The sequence below is a fragment of the Alosa sapidissima genome, chromosome 4 (genome assembly GCF_018492685.1).
Source record: "Alosa sapidissima isolate fAloSap1 chromosome 4, fAloSap1.pri, whole genome shotgun sequence".
Taxonomy (NCBI): domain Eukaryota; kingdom Metazoa; phylum Chordata; class Actinopteri; order Clupeiformes; family Clupeidae; genus Alosa; species Alosa sapidissima.
The window spans coordinates 35,537,921-35,558,096 of record NC_055960.1 but is presented as its reverse complement, the minus strand read 5'-3'; the positions used below and the strand labels follow the sequence as shown (position 1 = coordinate 35,558,096).

Genomic DNA, 20,176 nt, shown 5'->3' with positions numbered 1-20,176 from the left:
ATCAGGGTTCATCAGGTCCCTTGCCACAGGTGGATCAAATCAAGCACCTAGATTAGGAATGCAGACCCATGAACCCCATGAATACCAGAAGAGGGAGACGTCACATCTCACCACAGAGAAGCAACTAAGCCTTCGGTTACCCTTCTGTGCTGGCTGACTGAATTTTCAGTACAGACACCATGATATTGTGTTTAAGAGATAGTAAAGACACCATGATATTATATGTATGTGATATAATAACATTTAGATGGCTCCGATAATTTAATTTAATTGTAGAGATACCTGTTGATTTGGGATAAAGAAGTCCAATAAACTAAGACTGAACAGGTACACTGACATTCTGTAGTAAAACAAGCACAAGCTCTTTTTATTATTGCGTCCCTATACATCTGTATGACCATACAACTGTTCATTCAAGATAATTTATAATGATTTGCATGCAGTGTAGTTATTCTCAGACAACGAAATCAAAACAGTGAAAATTCCAATAGGATATTTTCATAATTCCATAGGTAAGCTTTTCACCTCGTTCGAGAGAGAGACGTCTTAGACATGTTTGTTAGTATAGAGGATACTGAGGGTAACTGGGATAAACAAACATCTCAGCTTATTTACCAGTCAGAGAGGCTGAGAGTGTAGGAATGTGTGTGTTCAGTTAGAGAGGAAGAGCATACCTCTACTTATCCTCTACTTATACACACACACACACACAAACACACACACACACACACACACACACACACACACACACACACACACACACAGAACAGCCTCTCTAAGGATCCCTCTCTGAATAAATACTCACAGCATCGTTCAACCAACTGCTACTTCAGAGCTTGCTCACACACACTCGAGTCCAGGTGGAATGCACCAAAAGTAAACCCAAACACTTAAAGCAAACAACTGGCCCTTTCCCTCAGAGTAGCTAAGACCAGTAGAGAGACAGAGAGTAATTATAAACAAACAAACAAACAAGCAAATAAAAAAACATGAAATGCGTTAGCGCCTAAACACAGACGTAACAGGCACAAGACTGTTCTCAGAGTAAGTAAATGCAAGGAAGCAGGTACATAGACATGCATACACATAGAGACACACACACACAACCACGCACACACACACACACACACACACACACACACACTCACACACACATAATAACATGCACAGATCATCCACTCAGAGACGACCAAATATCAAACAAAATAGAAATATACAGTACACCAACACAAGACGACTCTGCAGTATTTGACAGGACAACAGGGCATTATTCCAGCTCAAAATAGAGGAAGTTTTCTTGACAAAGAAGGCAGGGGGAAAAAAATGGAGCATGTCTGCCCTCATGTGGCAGAAAAGCGGAATTACACGGCAATTTCGGCAGCCATGCGCAGACAGAGAGCAGACTCTGTTGGGACATCTTGGAGGCTGATCTCGTTCCCGTCCAGACGCAATACCTTCAGCTTGGAAAAGTTCATCACGTCCACAACACTGCAGAAACTCCCCAGCGAAAACTCTGCAAAAGACGGGACAATATTAGTACTAGATTTCACAGACAATTATCAGTGTTGATGATGGTGCAAGTTTCTTGGCTGAGTATTGAGTATTTACAGTATATAATGGTTCTGAATAGGGTCTCAACAATCTGCAAACAAGGTTGGACCTTGATGGCGTACTATTCACCAACACACTAGCAAATGCCTGGAGCTGCTAAAATGCATGAAATAGGACAATTGGAATGTAAATACACAACACATTTGAAAGTTTTATAGGCAAACAGATAAATGGCAATCTCTCTAGTCAAACACATTTAATTGTTTTCCCCATATTATATACTTCTAATAATAACAAAAACGTTTAACCAATAAAAGTTGTGGTTCACCAAATGTTGCACCAAAAGTTGTGGTGCATAAATTAAATAATAATTCTAATAAATAATACCGGTACCTAAAAACTGACCACTGTGGTGTGCAGCCACATTGGTAACTAGGGCAGAACAGAAGTCCTGTATTGGTCCTTTACTGTGCTCCGGTATCCTGACCTGTCTTGACCCATGTGTGCCATGGTGGCGTGTTACGCACCTTTGATCTGATTGGCCTGCAGGTACAGGTGCTCCAGGGTGGTGCTGACGGTTGGGATGCGCTCCAGCTTGTTAAAAGACAGGTCCAGCTCCACCAGGCCGCTCACGTTGAAGACGTTGGCCGGGATGCCCTTGTCGGTCAGCTGGTTGTGCGCCATCCGCACGTACTGCAGCTGGGTGAAGTGACCCAGGAAGTTGTTGGGGATGGAGTCGATGGCGTTGGACTCCAGGTAGAGCTGGTGCAGCATCTCCGGAAGGCCCTCTGGAACCTTCTTGAGCTGGTTGCCGCTGACGTCCAGCAGCGTAAGAGAGCTCAGCCCCTTCAAGGCTGCCCCCATGTCCTGGATGGAGTTGTCGTTGAGCAGGAGGATGGTGAGGTTGTCCATGCCTGCGAAGGCGCTGGGCGGCACCTTGGCGATGTTGTTGTGTTCGAGGCGCAGGTCTCGGAGAGAGCTTGGCAGGTTGGCGGGCACCTTGCTCAGGTTGTTGTGGTTCAGGTAGAGGCGGTCGAGGCTGGCCATCTTGGCAAAGGCCTTCTTGCCCACGGAGGCGATGTGGTTCTCGTGCAGCATCAGCCACACCAGGTTGGTGGCGTTGGCGAAGGCGTCGTCGGGGACGGCGGTGATCTGGTTGTGCTGCAGGTACACGTACTTCATGCGCGACGGCACGAAGGGCACAGACTTCATCCCGCGGTTGTCGCAGTACATGGCCACGGGGAAGGTGGGCGGGCAGTCGCACTCGGCTGGGCACTCGCCGCCCGTGTTGTCGGCTTGGAGAGACCCGAGTGGGTAGCCGCGGCTACGCAGGGAGCCCAGCCAGAGGAACGGGTCATTGTGCTGGGGGGCAGCCAGGCCCAGCAGGGTCCCCAGCAGCAGCAGCAGCACAGCAGCCAGACGCATGGTCACTCACACAGCCTCAGGCAGGACGCAGGACGCACACACACACACACACACAGCTGAGGCAGCTGCAGACGGGAGAGAGGAGAAGAGACGAGAGGAGAGGAGAGAGATGAGGGGAGGAGAGGAGAGGAGAGGAGAGGAGAGAGAAGAGGGGAGGAGAGGAGATGAGAGGCGAGATGGAAAGAGGAGAGGAGAGGAGAGAGAAGAGTAGAGGACAGGAGAGAGGAGAGATGGAAAGAGGAGAGGAGAGGAGAGAGAAGAGGGGAGGAGAGGAGAGGAGAGGAGAGGAGAAGAAAGGAGAAGAGTAGAGGACAGGAGAGAGGAGAGATGGAAAGAGGAGAGGAGACGAGAGGAGAGGAAAGGAGAGAGGGAAAGAGGAGAGGGGAGAGGAGAGAAAGGGAAAGAAGAGAGGAAGAGGAGGAGAGAAAGGGAGAGAAGACAAACATTTCATTTCAACACCACAACATACAGTTACGTCCATCATTAATCACACTCATGCCAAAGTTTGATTTCTTATAAGCTCTTATCCGATGAAGAACACACAGACATGTTTACCATGAGCACATTCATAACTCTGTCTTCAGCTTATGTAATTTCTGGCATTAAGATTTGGCATTGGCATGAATTTTTTTTGGAAACACACACACACACACACACACACAAATAATTTATGACAATGCATCAATTTTCATGTCAAATCTTACAACATATACAATGTTTCCAAACAAAGGCTGGCACCCCTCCTCTCTCCCCTGCTCCTTAAGGGACTGGTTATCAGGAAAAGACCCCCCCACCCACACACACACACACACTCCTCCCTGAGGTGGAGTCCCTGTGGAGAAGACCTCCATGCTCGTGGAAATGGAGATTTTCCAGTCCTCCGTTCTCTACCGTCTATGCACAATATCTTAAAACATTAAAAAATAAAGCATTTAGCATGTGTGCCATATTGCATGTTTGCAGACACTAAGTTGTACAGAGAAATGCAGCTCATAGCCAGCAGCTGGCAGCGCTAAAGAGGATTGGTCATGGAGAGCTCCTTAGGATAATGGACATGGACTGACAATAGACCTGATGCCACCTTTCACATTAAAGTGCTATACAGTATGTGTACACGGAATGACTGTAAATGCTGGCTTGTAAATATAGGTTTAGGAGTAGTTGTAGTTTGAGTGACAAGTTAATCACGTCAGCCACAGTGAAAACATTGCCAGATTTGTTCCACAGAACAGTTGCGTTCCAAATGCGGAAAAGTGGAAAAGCATAAGTCCAGATGTTGTGTCACCCTATAAGCATTCCTACACTGAACAAAGAAGACAGACGCAGAGCAAGAAGCCTGCCATATGAAGTGGGTCCAATTAAATCCCAAACCATAAAACATGCTAATTTCCTTTGCTGCCCAATACATTCCAAAATAATTAACTCTCTCTCTCACTCTCTTTCTCTTTCTTTTTTCTCTCTCTCTCTCTCTCTCTCACACACACACACATATGCACGCACACACACCTAATATCTGGTTTGGTGAGAGAAAAAATAATTCCACAAGATGCAACTGGAAAAATTCATAGCACAGAGGAGCCTTGACCATTCATGAAATATGAAATAATTCATCACTCTCACACAACCACACCCCCTAACACACACACACACACACACACACACACACACACATACCTTAAAACATACTCAGGCATATGCAAACACACACACATCCCTACAAGCAAAAAATCATGCATGCACACTGCAAATACACACACCTAAACACACACACACACACATGCACACACCTTAACATATACACTTATGCAAGCTCACATATCTCGTACAAACATGCATATAAACACACACACACACGCACACACCTACCTGATCAGAGAAAGGTAGTCCCTCCTCACCCTGGTCACTCTGCGTGGCTGTGCTTGACTGTGGAGGCAATCTTTGCCAAACACTTAGTAAATACCCTCACTCCCCTTGGTCTCTCTCTCTCTCTCTCTCTCTCTCTTTCCTTCCTTCTCTCTCTCTCTCTCTCTCTCTCTCAACTCCTCGTGCTCCATCCTCCTCTAGCCCCCTCTGAGAAGTCTGTCCAATTACAGCTCACGTACCCCTCCCTCTCTGTCTCCTTCTCCGTCTGCCCCTCCATCGCTGGGTTACCCCCACGTCCCACCCAACCCCCAGGCTCCTGTGCTCTATGACTCCCAGCTGTGGGGCATGTTGGGGTAGTTCTTCAGCTGTGGGGCATGTTGGGGTAGTTCTTTAGCTGTGGGGCATGTTGGGGTAGTTCTTCAGGCCCATCCCACAGAACACCTAATTTTTCCAGTTAAAGGATAATTCCGGTATTTAGCACTTTGAGTCCCTTTTCTGATTTGTTTTGGATGAACTAAAGTGGTGGACACCGACGATGGGTCCTGTCTCAACTTTCTGACTTATTTCGAATCGCCTTTGATTGTTTCAGAGTGGCTGGGTATGGGCATGCACAAACATGTCCTTAAAGGTGCCATGTGTAATGTCTGCCAAAAAATCAATTCATACTCCACATTCCAAAAAAGATGGGGCAGTATACCTCCAGAAAGTGAGTTTGTCTACCCTAGAGTAACAACCGAGACACGTGCATTTGCAGTTTGGCTGGTGGTTATGTTACCCGCATACTGCCTCCCATGGCCGAAACTGGTATTATGACACTTGTCGGGCTGTGGCTAGTAATTTAGCATGCTAATTCAGGTTGATATCTCTTCAGCACTATACCTTGTCATTTTGTTAATGACATCATCACCCTTATTTCCTTCCATTCTTTTGATGCGTGTAGCTCATTTTTTGGATATTTTTACCTCAATTCTTACACATGGCACCTTTAAAACAACCCTTAAAGTTAATTTTTAAAACTTTGCAACTCACCGAGTGGTTAGTGATGTTCGTTGGTGTTCCAAAAGTAGCGTAGCGAAATACAGTTTCTGTCGTGTTTTATCTGGCATTTTGTAAAATCCCATTGATTTCTGTTGAAAGACTTATTCCTCGTTGATATTACTGCGCTACTGGGAAACGGAAAGGGGGTCTGTTTACATTTGGTTGTAGTCTTTCCCCCGCGAGACCTTCTTTTACTGTATGCATCAGACTCAAATATTGAGCAGAAGTTTATGCGCAGTTGTGAGGTATCTGAAAAAATAGTTCCACAATAGCAAATAACACGGATTGAAATCATACATTGCGCCAATATATTTGTTTTTAATAATCATCGAACACCACTAACCACTCGGTGAGTTGCACAGTTTTGAAAACGAATGTTAAGGGTTGTTTTAAAGAAGCCCTATCAAAGTCCTTTTAGGCAAGTCCCTCCACTCAGCGGCCATTTGACAACGCTTTTTGGGTACTCGTTGGGCATCCATTTCGGCAGAAATGCGCGTGCGCAAGGCTTCACGACACCAATCCTCACATGATTGGTACGATGTCTTCACAACACACCATATGATTGGCTCAATGTATTCACATCACACCTCATGATTGGCTCAATGTCGACGTTTTGCCGAGGAAGGGGTGGGATATGTGTAGACAACGGCCATATTGGCGTGACAAACTAGCCCAATGCATTTCTATGGAGTATTTTTTGAGTGCTGTGTCTCCACATTAGAAAGTCTCTGGCCCTATGCAGGTCTGGTTATTCCTTCATTGTTTCTGGGTTTTCGCCGGATTTGGGCTCGCATTTTTCACGACATAGCTCCCCCTGCAGCTTCGGTAGCAAGTGACTGCTACGCTAAACCCCCACTAGCTAGCAAGCCAGCCATCAAGAAACCAAGCTAAACACATACAGGGCTCACAATAAAACGGTCGAGCAAACACATTGTTCAAGAGACTATCAAACCACATTACAAAAACGAAGTTCACCCAAGGGTAGGCTACTTACAATTTCAACAGCAACAAAGCCAAGTCGGCGTCCGTTTTGCAGTCTTCTTAGAAACTACAATCTGACTACATTTTTGAGGCGCGATTGGATACTTCCGCTGAGTCACATCCGGATTTCCTCAGACCGGGAACAGAAAGTTGCATATTCGTTTTTTTCCACGGAGAAGCGATAGGGGGACCTACCAAACAACCCAGAAAGTGTTGTAGAACCATCAGAACGACTCTCAACCTGCATGATTAAGGTAATTTCTGCTAAAATTGTTGCATAGGGCTTCTTTAAGGACTAGTTTGTGCATGTCCATAGCTAGCCACTCTGAAACAGTCAAAGGCAATTCAAAACGAGTCAGAAAGTCGAGACAGGACCCATTGTCAAAATGTCGGTGTCCACCACTCTAGTTCATCCAAAACAAACCAGAAAAGGGACTCAAAGTGCTAAATACCGGAATTATCCTCATGTGAAACGGGCGGTGAAGCCCTCCGAGGGGCGACTGGAGGGGTTTACGGGGCAACAGAGAGCCGTGTGTCACAGCACAACCCCCCTCCTGTTGGCACTTACCCCAGCACATCAATCCTCGGGGGGCAAAGCAGCTCTGTTTACTCTTACCGCAGGGGTAATGGAACTAAGTGTGTCATGTTCCTGGGCAGTTTATGGAAGACAGAGAGGAGAGGGAGGGGGAGTGTATGTGTGTGTGTGTGTGTGTGTGTGTGTGTGTCTGTGTGTCTGTGTGTGTGTGTGTGTATATGTGAGCTAATGTCTGTGTTTTGAGTTTATGCCCGTGGTGAGAAAACTACTTTTGTGAATCAGATGCATATCAGACAGGTTTCTGCTCTGACTGAGATCACCCAGCGGTGGAACAAGGCAAAGTCGAGTGAAAACCCCGAGATCCCTGCCATCCTGACCAAAGACTCCGCGGCAACAAACTGTCCAGCTGTGTGTATGCTCACGTCACTCCGTCAGGTGAAGACAGTCAAAACAAACACAAGGGAGGTGTGGGGAGATGTGGTCAACTTGTACTCTTTTTCCTCAAGGTGAAAACTTGGCAGATTGAGACAGAGAGAGAGAGTGAGAGAGAGAGAGAGAGAATGTCAATCTTCAGTTGTCTTATTTCTAAAACCTGGCAGAGAGAAAGAGAGAGAGAGAGAGAGAGAGAAAGACTGAAAGAGAGAGAATGCCAATCCTCAGTTTTCTTATTTTTAAAATGTTGCCAGCGAAAGACTTACTGCATAAATCTTTTAGTTTGTGCTGCAGTTCCCTGCCTCCTCGTCATCATCACCAACATACAGGGCTTATAGAAGAGTCTTTCTTACTGGGCAACATACGTCTGTCTGTTCAGGTCTTCCTTACTGGGCAACATACGTCTGTCTGTTCAAGACAGGATGGTCTCTTTCGGGCAACATACAGTACGCCTGTATTTTCAGGGCTGGACAATATGCCGACAGCCATTGCTGAGGAGAGATGCAGGTCTAGCACACACAACCGACAATATGCCGAGAGCCATTGCTGAGGGGAGATGCCGGTCTAGGCTGTCTAGCACACACAGCTGTTTCTAGGTCTAGGAGAGTGAAGGGGAAAAGAAAAAGAAAATGGAGAGATCAGAGACAGATGCAGATGGAAGAGAAGAGAAATGAGAGAAGGGAAAGTGCTGAGGGGCTTGAGGATTCCTGGAGAGCTGCTGGATCCAAGCCAGATCAGAGCCAAATCAGGGCCAAACGTGGGCCAGCCCCTCTCCAGCCCCAGCCTCAGTGTGCAGGGAGAGAGAGGGGGAGGGGGGGGGGGGGCAGCTGGAATGAGAGCAGAGGGGACGCCTGCCAGACAGACGTAGGTTCAGGAGATTTCCGGAGGAGGAGAGGCCATCACGGAGCAGAACGGCACACCGCTGTCTTCATATAGAACAGAATGTACGTCCAGCCACGGGCAGGGTCCTTCCCCCCACACATGTGCATACATCTGATTCCATATGCACGGCGGGGTGCGTGTGTGCGGCCATTCTCTCCTCTATTCCTGTCTGCAGCTCCATCATTTGCGGGCTGTGTGTAAACGTGCAAATGTATAGATGGGCTGTTTGTACGCATGCGGCCCACTGAAAATAGTCTGAAAAAAGCCCGATGTTTTCCACAGCTATGCATTCAGACCACAGACCCCACATCCAAATCAGCCCTACATAGCACTAATGTATAGCTACTGTTCAAACGCAGATTGGAGATTACTAGGCAGGCATACATTGAGAGATATGCAAAAATATCCAAAAATGTATGTTAGCATTTCATACCCGCCAGAAAACCCAGGCTGAAAGGCTGGTCTGGGCGGTGTGTTAAACCTGTCTGAGGTTTGGGGTGTGGGGATATTAACAACCAAAATCCCCATCTTACGCCTGCTGCGCTCAGAGAACCTTAACCATTTAAACCAAACCCACTAGCAGCACATGCAGCTGGACTCAGCACTGGCCTCCCCGTATAAACACCGGAGGGTTTGGGGCTGGAATTAGCCCCTGTAACCCAGCTCCCCCAGTGTCTGGGCTGTGCCCCTGCTTCCGGCCCTGGGAAACCCTGTAGTGCGTCCACAGCACCAGGTCAGTATGGGATAGATGTGCTGTAGTGTATATTTGTGAGAGTAATACTATCCCCCCTCCCTCACAGACTCTCTTTTCTTTCTTCTTCGCCTCCTCTCCTCTTCCTCTTCACCTCCTCTCCCTCTCCTTCCCTACTCTTCTCTTCTCCCCCTCTTCCTCCTTCTTCACCTCTTCACCTCCTCTCCCTCTCCCTCCCTCTCTCAGTGTTGGCCCCTGGAGGGAGTGTGACTGGGAATAGTTTGCAAACTTTGCATCAGACTCAGGCCCCCCACCATTGCTGTTAGCTGTTTGACTTTAATCTCTCTGCTCCTCTTCTCTTATCTTGATTTGTCTTTGTCACATCTTCTGAGCCAACCACACACACCCACCCCTCTCATACACGCACAGACACACACACACCTCTTTCTCTCTCTCTCTGTCTCTCTCTCTCACACACACACACACACACACTCACTCACCTCATATGAGGGCCATGGCTGTAGTGTAAGCTCCAGACACGTCCCTGGGGGGGTGGGTCATGATGGGGGTCAGGGGGTGTCCGAGGCATGTCCGTCCCACATCAGGAAACGTTTTACATTCCTGCAGCCTTCCCACCAGCGCGGCACAGTGCGGAGCCCCTTGGGCAGTGCAGGGGAGAGGGCAATCTGGACACGAGGAGACGAGCGAGCACAGGAGGACGAGACCACGAACGCCGGCAGCAAACAGAGACCCCGTCTAAGTGCACTCACAATCACACTCACACTCACACTCTGGCTCATTCATGGGAAACGTAACGTGATCTCAGATGTGCATTTACACAGTCATTTGGAAGACACAGAATGATGTAGCCATGATCACTGGACAGGCCAAAAGCATGTCTTCACTGGTCAGGCCAAGGCATCATGTCTTCACTGGTCAGGCCAAGGCATCATGTCTTCACTGGTAATCTGGCAACAGAATACATTAAGTACATACAGCACATACAATAGTTTTATGCCTTGATTTGGTTCTAATGCCCTGATCTGGTTCTAATGCCCTGATCTGGTTCTAATGGCTTGATCTGGTTCTAATGCCTTGAGCTGGTTCTAATGCCCTGATCTGGTTCTAATGCCCTGATAAGGTTCATTTAATGCCCTGATATTGCTCAAATCTCATCTGATCTGGCTTCTCTGATGCCCTGATATGGAACTGATGCCCTGATACGGATCTGATGCCCTGATATGGATCTGATGCCCTGATGTGGATCTGATATGGATCTGATGCCCTGATATGGATCTGATGCCCTGATGTGGATCTGATATGGATCTGATGCCCTGATATGGATCTGATGCCCTGATGTAGATCTGATATGGATCTGATGCCCTGATATGGATCTGATGCCCTGATGTAGATCTGATATGGATCTGATGCCCTGATGTGGATCTGATGCCCTGATGTGGATCTGATGTGGATCTGATGCCCTGATATGGATCTGATGCCCTGATGTGGATCTGATATGGATCTGATGTCCTGATATGGATCTGATGCCCTGATGTGGATCTGATGCCCTGATATGGATCTGATGCCCTGATATGGATCTAATCCCGCCTACCAACAACAACAGTGATAAGAACGCGGCTCTTAGTGAACTGTACCAGGCTGTCAGTGAACAACAGACGGCACACCCAGACGGTTTCACCATCTTCACTGGAGATTTTAACCATGCTGATCTCAAAACTGTACTTCCAAAGCTACACCAGCATGTTGATTTTCCAACAAGAGGAGATAACATCCTGGACCTGGTCTACACTACACACAAAGGAGCATACAAAGCCACCCCCCTCCCCCACATTGGACTTTCAGACCATATCACTGTTATGCTAATGCCCGCATACAGACAAAGGGTAAAAGCGAACAAACCGGTTCGTAAGCAGGTAAAAGTGTGGCCTGAGGGAGCCTCCGATGCTCTTCAAGACTGCTTTGACACAACAGACTGGGAAATGTTTAAGCAGGCAGCCACTTACAACAACCGGACAGACATAGAGGAGTATACAGACACTGTAACCTCTTACATCACCAAGTGCATCGATGATGTGACCCACACAAAAGACATCATCACTCGGGCTAACTGGAAGCCATGGCTGACAGGGGATGTCCTCAGGCTGCTGAGGGCCAGAGACAAAGCCTACAGAGCTGGGGATGAAGCTGGCATGAAAACAGCGAGAGCCAACCTGTCCCGTGGCATCAAGGAAGCAAAAAAGGAATACACTCACAAGATAACCACCCACTTCAAAGACAGCAGGAACGCACAAAGCCTATGGCAGGGCATTCAGGCCCTCACGGACTACAAGCCCGCGCCACAGAGCTGTGAGAGCAACATCCCTCTGCTCAACAACCTGAACCGCTTCTTTGCTCGCTTTGAAGCACAAAACAGCACCTGCCCACAGAAGACACATCCCCCTCTACATGAGCAGCCCCTGTGCCTCTCTGCCGACAGCGTGAAGAGGACACTTGCTGCTATCAACACCCGTAAGGCAACAGGTCCAGACAACATCCCAGGTCGTGCGCTGAAGGACTGCGCAGGGGAGCTTAAGGATGTCTTCACAGACATCTTTAACACTTCCCTGAAGCAAGCCATCGTCCCATCATGTTTCAAAGCTGCCACCATCATACCTGTGCCGAAGAAAACTGCTCCATCCTGCTTCAATGACTACCGCCCTGTGGCACTGACACCCATCATCATGAAGTGCTTCGAGCGGCTTATCATGTCACATATCAAAGCCATTCTCCCCCCCACCCTGGACCCCTTCCAGTTTGCATACCGAGCCAAGCGGTCTACAGAGGATGCAATCTGCTCTGCCCTCCACCCAGCCCTCACCCACCTGGAAAAAAGAGACTCATATGCAGAGGTGGAAAAAGTATGAAAATATTGTACTCAAGTAAAAGTACCAATACCTTGATGAAATATTACTCAAGTACAAGTTAAAATACCGATCTGAAAATGTACTCAAGTAAAAGTAAAAAGTAGTTCATTTAAAATGTACTTTAAAGTAAAAGTTACTTAGTTACTTTTTTTTTGGGGGGGGGGGATACCAGAACAACCAGTTTTACCAGAGACTTTCTAATGAGGAGATACAGCACTCAAAAAATCCTCCATAGTAATGCATGGGGTTAGTTTGTAACGCCAATATGCCAGTTGTCTACACATATCACAACCCTTCCGCGGCAAAACATTGACATGTGAATACATTGAGCCAATCATGTGGTGTGTTGTAAAATACATTGAGCCAATCATATGGTGTGCTGTGAAGACATCGTGCCAATCATCTGTTGTGATCTCGCTGCTGGAGCAAGATTGGTGTCGTGAAGCCTTACCCACACACATTTCTGCCGAAATAGATGCACGATAAGTGCCCAAAAGGTGTTGGAAAAAGGGCCCTTGAAAAGTGGAATACAGGGGGCACAACACTTTCATCAGTCATGTGTAATGAAGTGGAATAACACAGGGACACACGCTACACGCTAAGAAAAAGCACTAAGGCAAGGAAAGGGAAGGAACGAGCTGGAAGTAGTTAGAGAGTAGTTATCCTTTCTATCTGTGCAAATAATATAATAATATTATATTATAATGTAATATAAGCTTGGTTAGTAGCTTACATATTGATGGGCTATAAAAAGGTTTTTCATTACCAAGGTGTCACACAAGAAACATTTCATGATGGATAAAAGCAAAAAGCTCTCCCAAGACCTTTGCAACCTTATTGTTGCAAAACATATCAATGAAACTGGTTACAGATGCATTTCAAAACTTCAGAATCTTCCAGTAAGCAGCATGGGAGCCATTATCTCCAAGTAGAAGAAACATCACTGCATCATCAACCGGCACAGGGCACAGGATCTCCTTGCAATATTTCTAACCAGGGAGTCAGAAGGATAGTCAATTCTAAGAGCCAAGGACCACTCGGAGAAGGCTCTAGAAAGACATGAAGGCAGCCAATTCAATTCAATTCAATTAAACAGTTCTGGAAGTAATCTGGAACTAAAGATTAGGATTCACAAGAGGGACCCCTGGAATCTGTTTAGAACAATGGACCAAAATCACACCTAATACTGCGACTAATAGGTTTTGTCATACAGGAAATGTCTTGAAGCTGTCTTTACAAACAAAGGCTTCCACAAAGTATTGAAGAAATTTCAGTAGGCACGTTCAATACTTTTTTCCTGTGTCATTTCACTTTAATACACAAAACTCTTTGTTTGGATTTTTTATATGTGTGTATATATATGTGTGGTGAAAATTTCAAATAGACTCACTGGAAGTTTAGGCTAATTACTGGAAAAAAATTAAGCGTTCAATACTTATTTCCACCATATATTTATTTTAACTGAATATTTTAACTTCCAAATTAAATGTAAAAATGAATGTCAGACGAAATGTAAAGTTTGACTGATTGGATTTTGTATACAAAACATAGTGAAAACTGTCTAAGGTCACTCTCACTCTCCCTTGCTAAAGAGCTAAATGGTTTAGTCCACCTGCACGATTAAGGTAGTCTATCTTTTGTTTATTTAGTTGAGCGTCGCTAGTAGTGGACCGCTAATTGTTTTGCTGCTGGTGCAATGTCTTTCTCCAAGAAAGCCAAGTCAAGTTACTAAAAACAAAAGCCAAAACAGGAAAAAGAGAGACATCAAAATGAGGGGAAACAACTGCTAATAAACTTCTTTCCAAAGAAAGGTGAGCACAAACGTCAGAACACGAAATCCCATGGTGTTTGCTTGAATATCTCCAATAATAATAATAATCATTGGTGATAAAAACGAACTGAGACAACCCATTGGAATAGCGGAAAATACACTTTCATAGGTTAGGCTAATCTGATGCATCTCGTGATCCAGCTCCATCTCCATCACTTTCAGAAAGACTGCATGGCGTCAGCTTGATTCATGTCCTGTTGTAGGCTACATGCTGATCTTTATCACTAGGCTAGTGGTTTAGGGCGAGATTTTTTTTTCTCTCCCTTTCTGTTTCAGTTAGTCTTAACTTTTTTTTTTTTACTCAAGTAACGGATGGGATTTTTGATGTAGCGAAGTACAATACTTCACTCAAAAAGTAATCAAGTAAAATTTAAAATACCGATTTTATAAACTACTTAAAAAATACAAAATACACAGAAAAACTACTCAATACAGTAACGTGAGTAAATGTATTTCGTTACTTTCCACCTCTGCTCATATGTGAGATTGCTGTTTATAGACTTCAGTTCTGCATTCAACACCATAATACCACAACAACTCATCTGCAAACTTGACAAACTGGGACTCAGTACCTACCTCTGCAACTGGCTACTGGACTTCCTCTGTCAGAGGCCCCAAGTAGTACGTGTTGGCAACAATACCTCAAGCAGCATCACACTGAGCACAGGGGCCCCCCAAGGCTGCGTGCTCAGTCCGCTGCTCTTCACCCTGCTGACGCATGACTGCACTGCAACCTACAGCAACAATCACATAGTGAAATTTGCTGACGACACAACTCTGGTGGGTCTCATCACTAAGGGCGACGAGACTCAATACAGGTTGGAGGTCGACCATCTGACCACGTGGTGCAGGGACAACAACCTCCTGCTGAACGTCAGCAAGACCAAAGAGATTGTTGAGAGGTCACACCCAACACCTGCCACTGACCATCGACGGTGCTGTGGTGGAGAGAGCGAGCAGCACCAAATTCCTGGGGGTGCACATCAGTGAAGACCTCTCCTGGACCACCAACACTGCATCACTGGCGAAGAGAGCTCAGCGCCGCCTGTACTTCCTGCGGAAACTCAGGCGAGCAAGTGCTCCACCAGCCATCATGACCACATTCTACCGAGGCACCATTGAGAGCATCCTCTCCAGCTGTATCGCTGTGTGGGGCGGAAGCTGCACTGAATACAACAGGAAAGCCCTGCAGCGCATAGTGAACACAGCTGGAAGGATTATTGGTGCTTCACTCCCCTCCCTGAAGGACATTTACACCACCCACCTCACCCGCAAGGCGACCAAAATTGTGAGTGATGCAAGTCACCCCGCTCACAATCTGTTTGATCTACTGCCCTCTGGGAAGAGGTACAGAAGCCTGCGCTCCCGCACTACCAGACTCACCAACAGCTTCATACACCAAGCTGTAAGGATGCTGAACTCTCTCCCTCCTCTCCCCCCTCCACCCTCAGCTACATAACATCCTGGACATTGGACCCAAAATGGCCGCCTGCACTACTCCACTTGCACACTTGCACACTTGTACACTTTACAACTTGGTGTTGTTGTCCTGAAAACACAACACTTCTGCTGCTCTTACATAACTTGCACCACTATGCCACTTTCTTTCTTACTTAGGTCAAACAGAACTACCCAAGCCTTTTATTGGCCTGACTTTGCACTAGTATTTTATTGACTGTCTATGCACAATTTCAACCAAATTTTGCTGCTCTTATTTTTTCATTATTATATGTGCCCTCTTATTTACTTATTTACTTACTGATGTGGCCCAGATCTGGCTCTTATCAGGCCCTGATGTCCTGGTCTGGTTCTGGTTCCACTCAGATGTGTTCCAGAGCTTCTATCTGGAGCAGCTCTAGAGGCTCTTATTTGTGTGTGGAGATTTTCCAGAGTAAAGGGTTTTATAGCGACCCAGCTATTCCATCATGACTCTGGCAAGGACACTGAGTGTTTTGTACACAGACCAGAAAATCATCACAAGATTTTGTAATTAGATATGACAGGCGCACCAGGGGCATTCATGTGAAGCGAACAAAAAGAACCCAAACAGCTCTGAAGTCGCAGCGCTGCAGCAGTTTCCTCAGCAGATACCTGAAGCTCCAGGCTGTGACAGGGTTGGGTTTCCTGTCCATCTTCCTCTCCCTTACCTCTTACCTAAGCCTTTATTTTATGAGATTTTAAAAGTGATTTTCCATCTTGATGTCTGAGCCACTTTGAAAGTGATATTTCCTGGATTAACCTGGTTTAGGAGACAGAGGACACAGGGAGAGAAAAGAGAGGAGGAGAACAGAAGAGAGGAGAGGAGAGGAGGACAGAGAGGAGGACAGGAGAGACAAAAGAGGGGAGGAGAAGAGAGGAGAGAAGAGAAGAGGAGAAAGGAGAGGAGAGAAGAGAGGATGAGACAAGAGGAGAGCAGAGACAGAGATATCTCAGAAGAAGAGAAAAAGATGACAGGACAGGAGAGGAGGATGAGGAGAAAAGAGGAGAGGAGGACGAGGCAGGAGGAGGAGAGGGAGAGGACACAGAAGAGCCAGTTTTTTAGATTACTGTAGGATCGGACTTTGCCACATCAGCAACATTGGCACCCATTCCCACATAATCAGATCAGTATCAGATGAACTGCCAATGGGAGAGGACCAGAGAGAACATGACAAGAGACAAGGAGAAGAGAACAAGAGGACAGTGTGTTCCCTTGGAGGCATGAGCATGTGTGTGTGTGTGTGTGTGTGTGTGTTTGTTTGTTTATGTCTGTGGAAGAGGCCTGGCCAGTGTGGCCTGTTGATTGCATTTTAGTTAATCTGAACTCTTCCTGTGTTTGCGTTTGTTCTGAAATTACACTTTAGATGAGTCAGCGCTGGTTTGCATTAAAGAACAGATGAGATTGGATCACAATCGAGACCATTGCATGTCCAGAGGGCCTGCAATGAATAAACATTCACAGAGGTCTGCCCAGCCAACCCCCCCCCCCCCCCCCCCCCCCCAACACACACACACACACACACACACCACCCTCGCCCCACTCTCTCTCGTTTGTCCTTGAGGAAATCTGTTTCTTGAATTGCTCTCCCAAACACATGATGTTCGATCGATCATACTGAGTCAAAGTAGAAAGACTCCAAGCAGGAATAAAAGACATACGTTGACCCAGGGCTCTGGTTTCCTACTATAGTGAGACTTGGCCTACAGCCAACTGATGAGGAGAATTGTGATTTCATCAACTGCCTACAGAAGCAATATGGAGTTTTGTTTTTGCAGAGCTAGGTGTGTGTGTGACAGGTGTGCGCATTTGTCTGTGACATGACCATATATATAAAAAAAAGGTGCTTCAAAAAGGCTTTGGATTGGTCCAATTGTCTTACATGTCTCTAGGCTGCATTAGACTAAAGTTGATGAGCTTCGTGTTTGGCTCTGAACACAGTTCAGTGCTCACTTCCATGTTGCCGGCGCAACACTGGCACGACGCAACACTGGCACGATGCAATACTGGCACGACGCAACACTGGCACAACACAATACTGGCACAACACAACACTGGCACGACGCAACACTGGCAAGATGCAACACTGGCACGATGCAACACTGGCACGGGGTAGCACTGGCACGATGCAACACTGGCACGGGGTAGCACTGGAACGGGGTAGCACTGGCACGATGCAACACTGGCACGATGCAACACTGGCACGGGGTAGCACTGGCACGATGCAACACTGGCACGGGGTAGCACTGGCACGATGCAACACTGGCACGATGCAGCACTGGAACGGGGTAGCACTGGCACGGGGTAGCACTGGCACGATGCAACACTGGCACGATGCAGCACTGGAACGGGGTAGCACTGGCACGGGGTAGCACTGGCACGATGCAACACTGGCACGGGGTAGCACTGGCACGGGGTAGCACTGGCACGATGCAACACTGGCACGGGGTAGCACTGGCACGGGGTAGCACTGGCACGGGGTAGCACTGTCATGATGCAACACTGGCATGTCACCGCCACAACAATGGCACGGCGGACCGTTCCACTGACCATGCCAACCACTCCGCTGCCAAACCAGAGCAAAACAGGCGACCGAGGCCTGGTGCATTCTCTGTGGTTTGCTCTGGTATGTTACATTATTATGATGTTATATATTTGTATGTTTGTTCTGGTTTGTTATAGTGGATGGAATCCACTATCTTGAAATCTCCTGGCTTCTTCTTCTTCTTCTTCTTATTATAACCTTTTCTTTTTACCTTTTCAAGAATTAATGCGACTCTAACCGCTTAACGTACAGACATGTTGAAATAACCGTTCTGAAGGTCTGGAGTGGGGCAAGAGAGTTATTTTTTCAGATTTTTAAAAAAGTTTATACTTTTTGAGAAATAAGGGATTAAAAATGGTAAAAAGCTAATTTTTCCCCCATAGACTTCAAAGGCTGTGATGTCATAATGGCCTAAAGGCAGCTGCGCTTGTTAAGCTCCCAGAGAAGTTCCCGGGCTAATTAGAACACTGGCACAGGTGTCACCTGTGAATTCAACGGTCTCAGCTTCTAATGCATACAATCTGGTGCTCCCTAAAACTACACATCCCGTAATTAACCCGTAAATGTGCGCATGCGCAGTAGCGTTCTCCTTGCCTCATTTATTCCTACCGATTCTACAGGCACTGCTCTTGAAGAAAGTTTACGTTCTTGTTGTCTGATTTGTCCAACAAACGACGACGAAACGGACGTTTTCCTACCACACCCAATGTAAGTTACAATTATTTTGTGTTTTGTATTCGAATGGAGTGTGTGAAGTCTGTTTAAAACGACTCGACTAATCAAGTAAGCAAGCAAGCTGGCGTTAGCTTTAAACTTGTAGCTTAGCAACATAGTAAGTTCATGTTTCTAGGTTCGCGGTTGTGTGCAGTGGAGGCGGTAGCAGCTAGCTATTATGCTTTTGAGAATCTGAGTGAAATCACTGAAACGTCTGATTCGGGAGCCACTGTAGGCCTAGTCCCTGCAAAGTTTATTTCAAAAATATTTCCCAACCAGCAGTGATCCATTTAATGCAGCATGTTGGTATTTCATTGAATATATTGTACAATGCTGTAAAATATTGGCCTAGATGCTTCCTCATGTGTTGCTGGAAAACAGAAATATGTGTTTAATTTACAATGGCACATTATGTATTTATTTATTATATTTGCAGCACCAGCTGGTTTTAACTCTGCTGCCGAGGATATATTTGGAACTTGTCATTATTTCAATAAATTTGACAATTTTAAGTTTGACCTACCACTTTCTTAGAGCGATGAGGGACAGGTGGGGTTTAAAAATGCCCCCTTGATCTAAGTGGGGAATAAAATAAAAAGTTTGAGAACCACTGGCTTAAAATAACTTGATTGTAGGCTTAGCTGTTAGTTTGTTGCTCAGTTGAACATATTTATCTAACAGCTGCCCCCCCTTCTATTTCTGTTAGGTGCCGCTTCACTCTGCTACTGAAGGATCAGGCTGACTGCAACTGCTATGGATGGCAGGAAAACACAGTACACGTGAATTTCTAGATGAAGAGTGAATAAATGCACTTGCTTAACTGATAAGTTGTCAATGGTTATTTATGCAAGCTTGTGTAGCCTAAACAAGACATACCTAGGCCTAGCCAAATTTATCCTGGCTGTAGATAAAGCAGGATATGAATTTCCCAATATTTTGCCAGATTAGGCTAATAGTGGTTTACTGAGGTTTAATATCAATTGAAATAGCACTGAAATCACGTTGATCTTTAGTTTGGTTGTAATTTCAACATTGTTTCAATATTCATTTTAGTGGAAATACCATTGAAATCCCATTGATCTGTAGTTAGAATTTCAACGTTGCTTTAATATTAATGAAGGGTGCAAAAGTGATGTAGAATAAATGTTGCAGTGTGACGTTGATTCAATTATTTTAACGTTGACAAAGTAATTGTTAGCTGGCTGCAGAATGAGCAGTCATCAACACCAACTGAAAGCCCCGTTTTGCAGGTACAGTAGTCTTGCATTGCATACTCTGAATTACATT

General features: G+C 46.0%; 1 protein-coding gene and 1 long non-coding RNA gene across 2 annotated transcripts; one reads left to right on the top strand and one right to left on the bottom strand.

Moving 5' to 3' along the window:
* Positions 1–338: 338 nt before the first annotated feature.
* Positions 339–5,118, bottom strand: fmoda (fibromodulin a). The gene is made up of 3 exons (XM_042090605.1): positions 4,843–5,118; positions 2,079–3,041; positions 339–1,513 (listed from the first exon to the last, which is right to left on the bottom strand). The coding sequence occupies exons 2-3, from the start codon at positions 2,974–2,976 to the stop codon at positions 1,362–1,364; spliced, it is 1,050 nt and encodes a 349-aa protein (XP_041946539.1). The 5' UTR covers positions 2,977–3,041; positions 4,843–5,118; the 3' UTR covers positions 339–1,361.
* Positions 5,119–7,076: 1,958 nt separating this feature from the next.
* LOC121707581 lies at positions 7,077–19,716 on the top strand. The gene is made up of 4 exons (XR_006031348.1): positions 7,077–7,112; positions 7,676–7,828; positions 18,796–18,883; positions 19,596–19,716. It is a non-coding gene; the product is annotated as an uncharacterized LOC121707581 (long non-coding RNA).
* Positions 19,717–20,176: the final 460 nt, after the last annotated feature.

Bases quoted from the DNA above. Each gene is read 5' to 3' on its own strand.
- fmoda (XM_042090605.1), bottom strand. From the start codon at position 2,976: ATGCGTCTGGCTGCTGTGCTGCTGCTGCTGCTGGGGACCCTGCTGGGC. The intron at 1,514-2,078 runs GTGCGTAACACG...CGTCTTTTGCAG, and splicing joins GCAGGCCAATCAGATCAAAG to AGTTTTCGCTGGGGAGTTTC.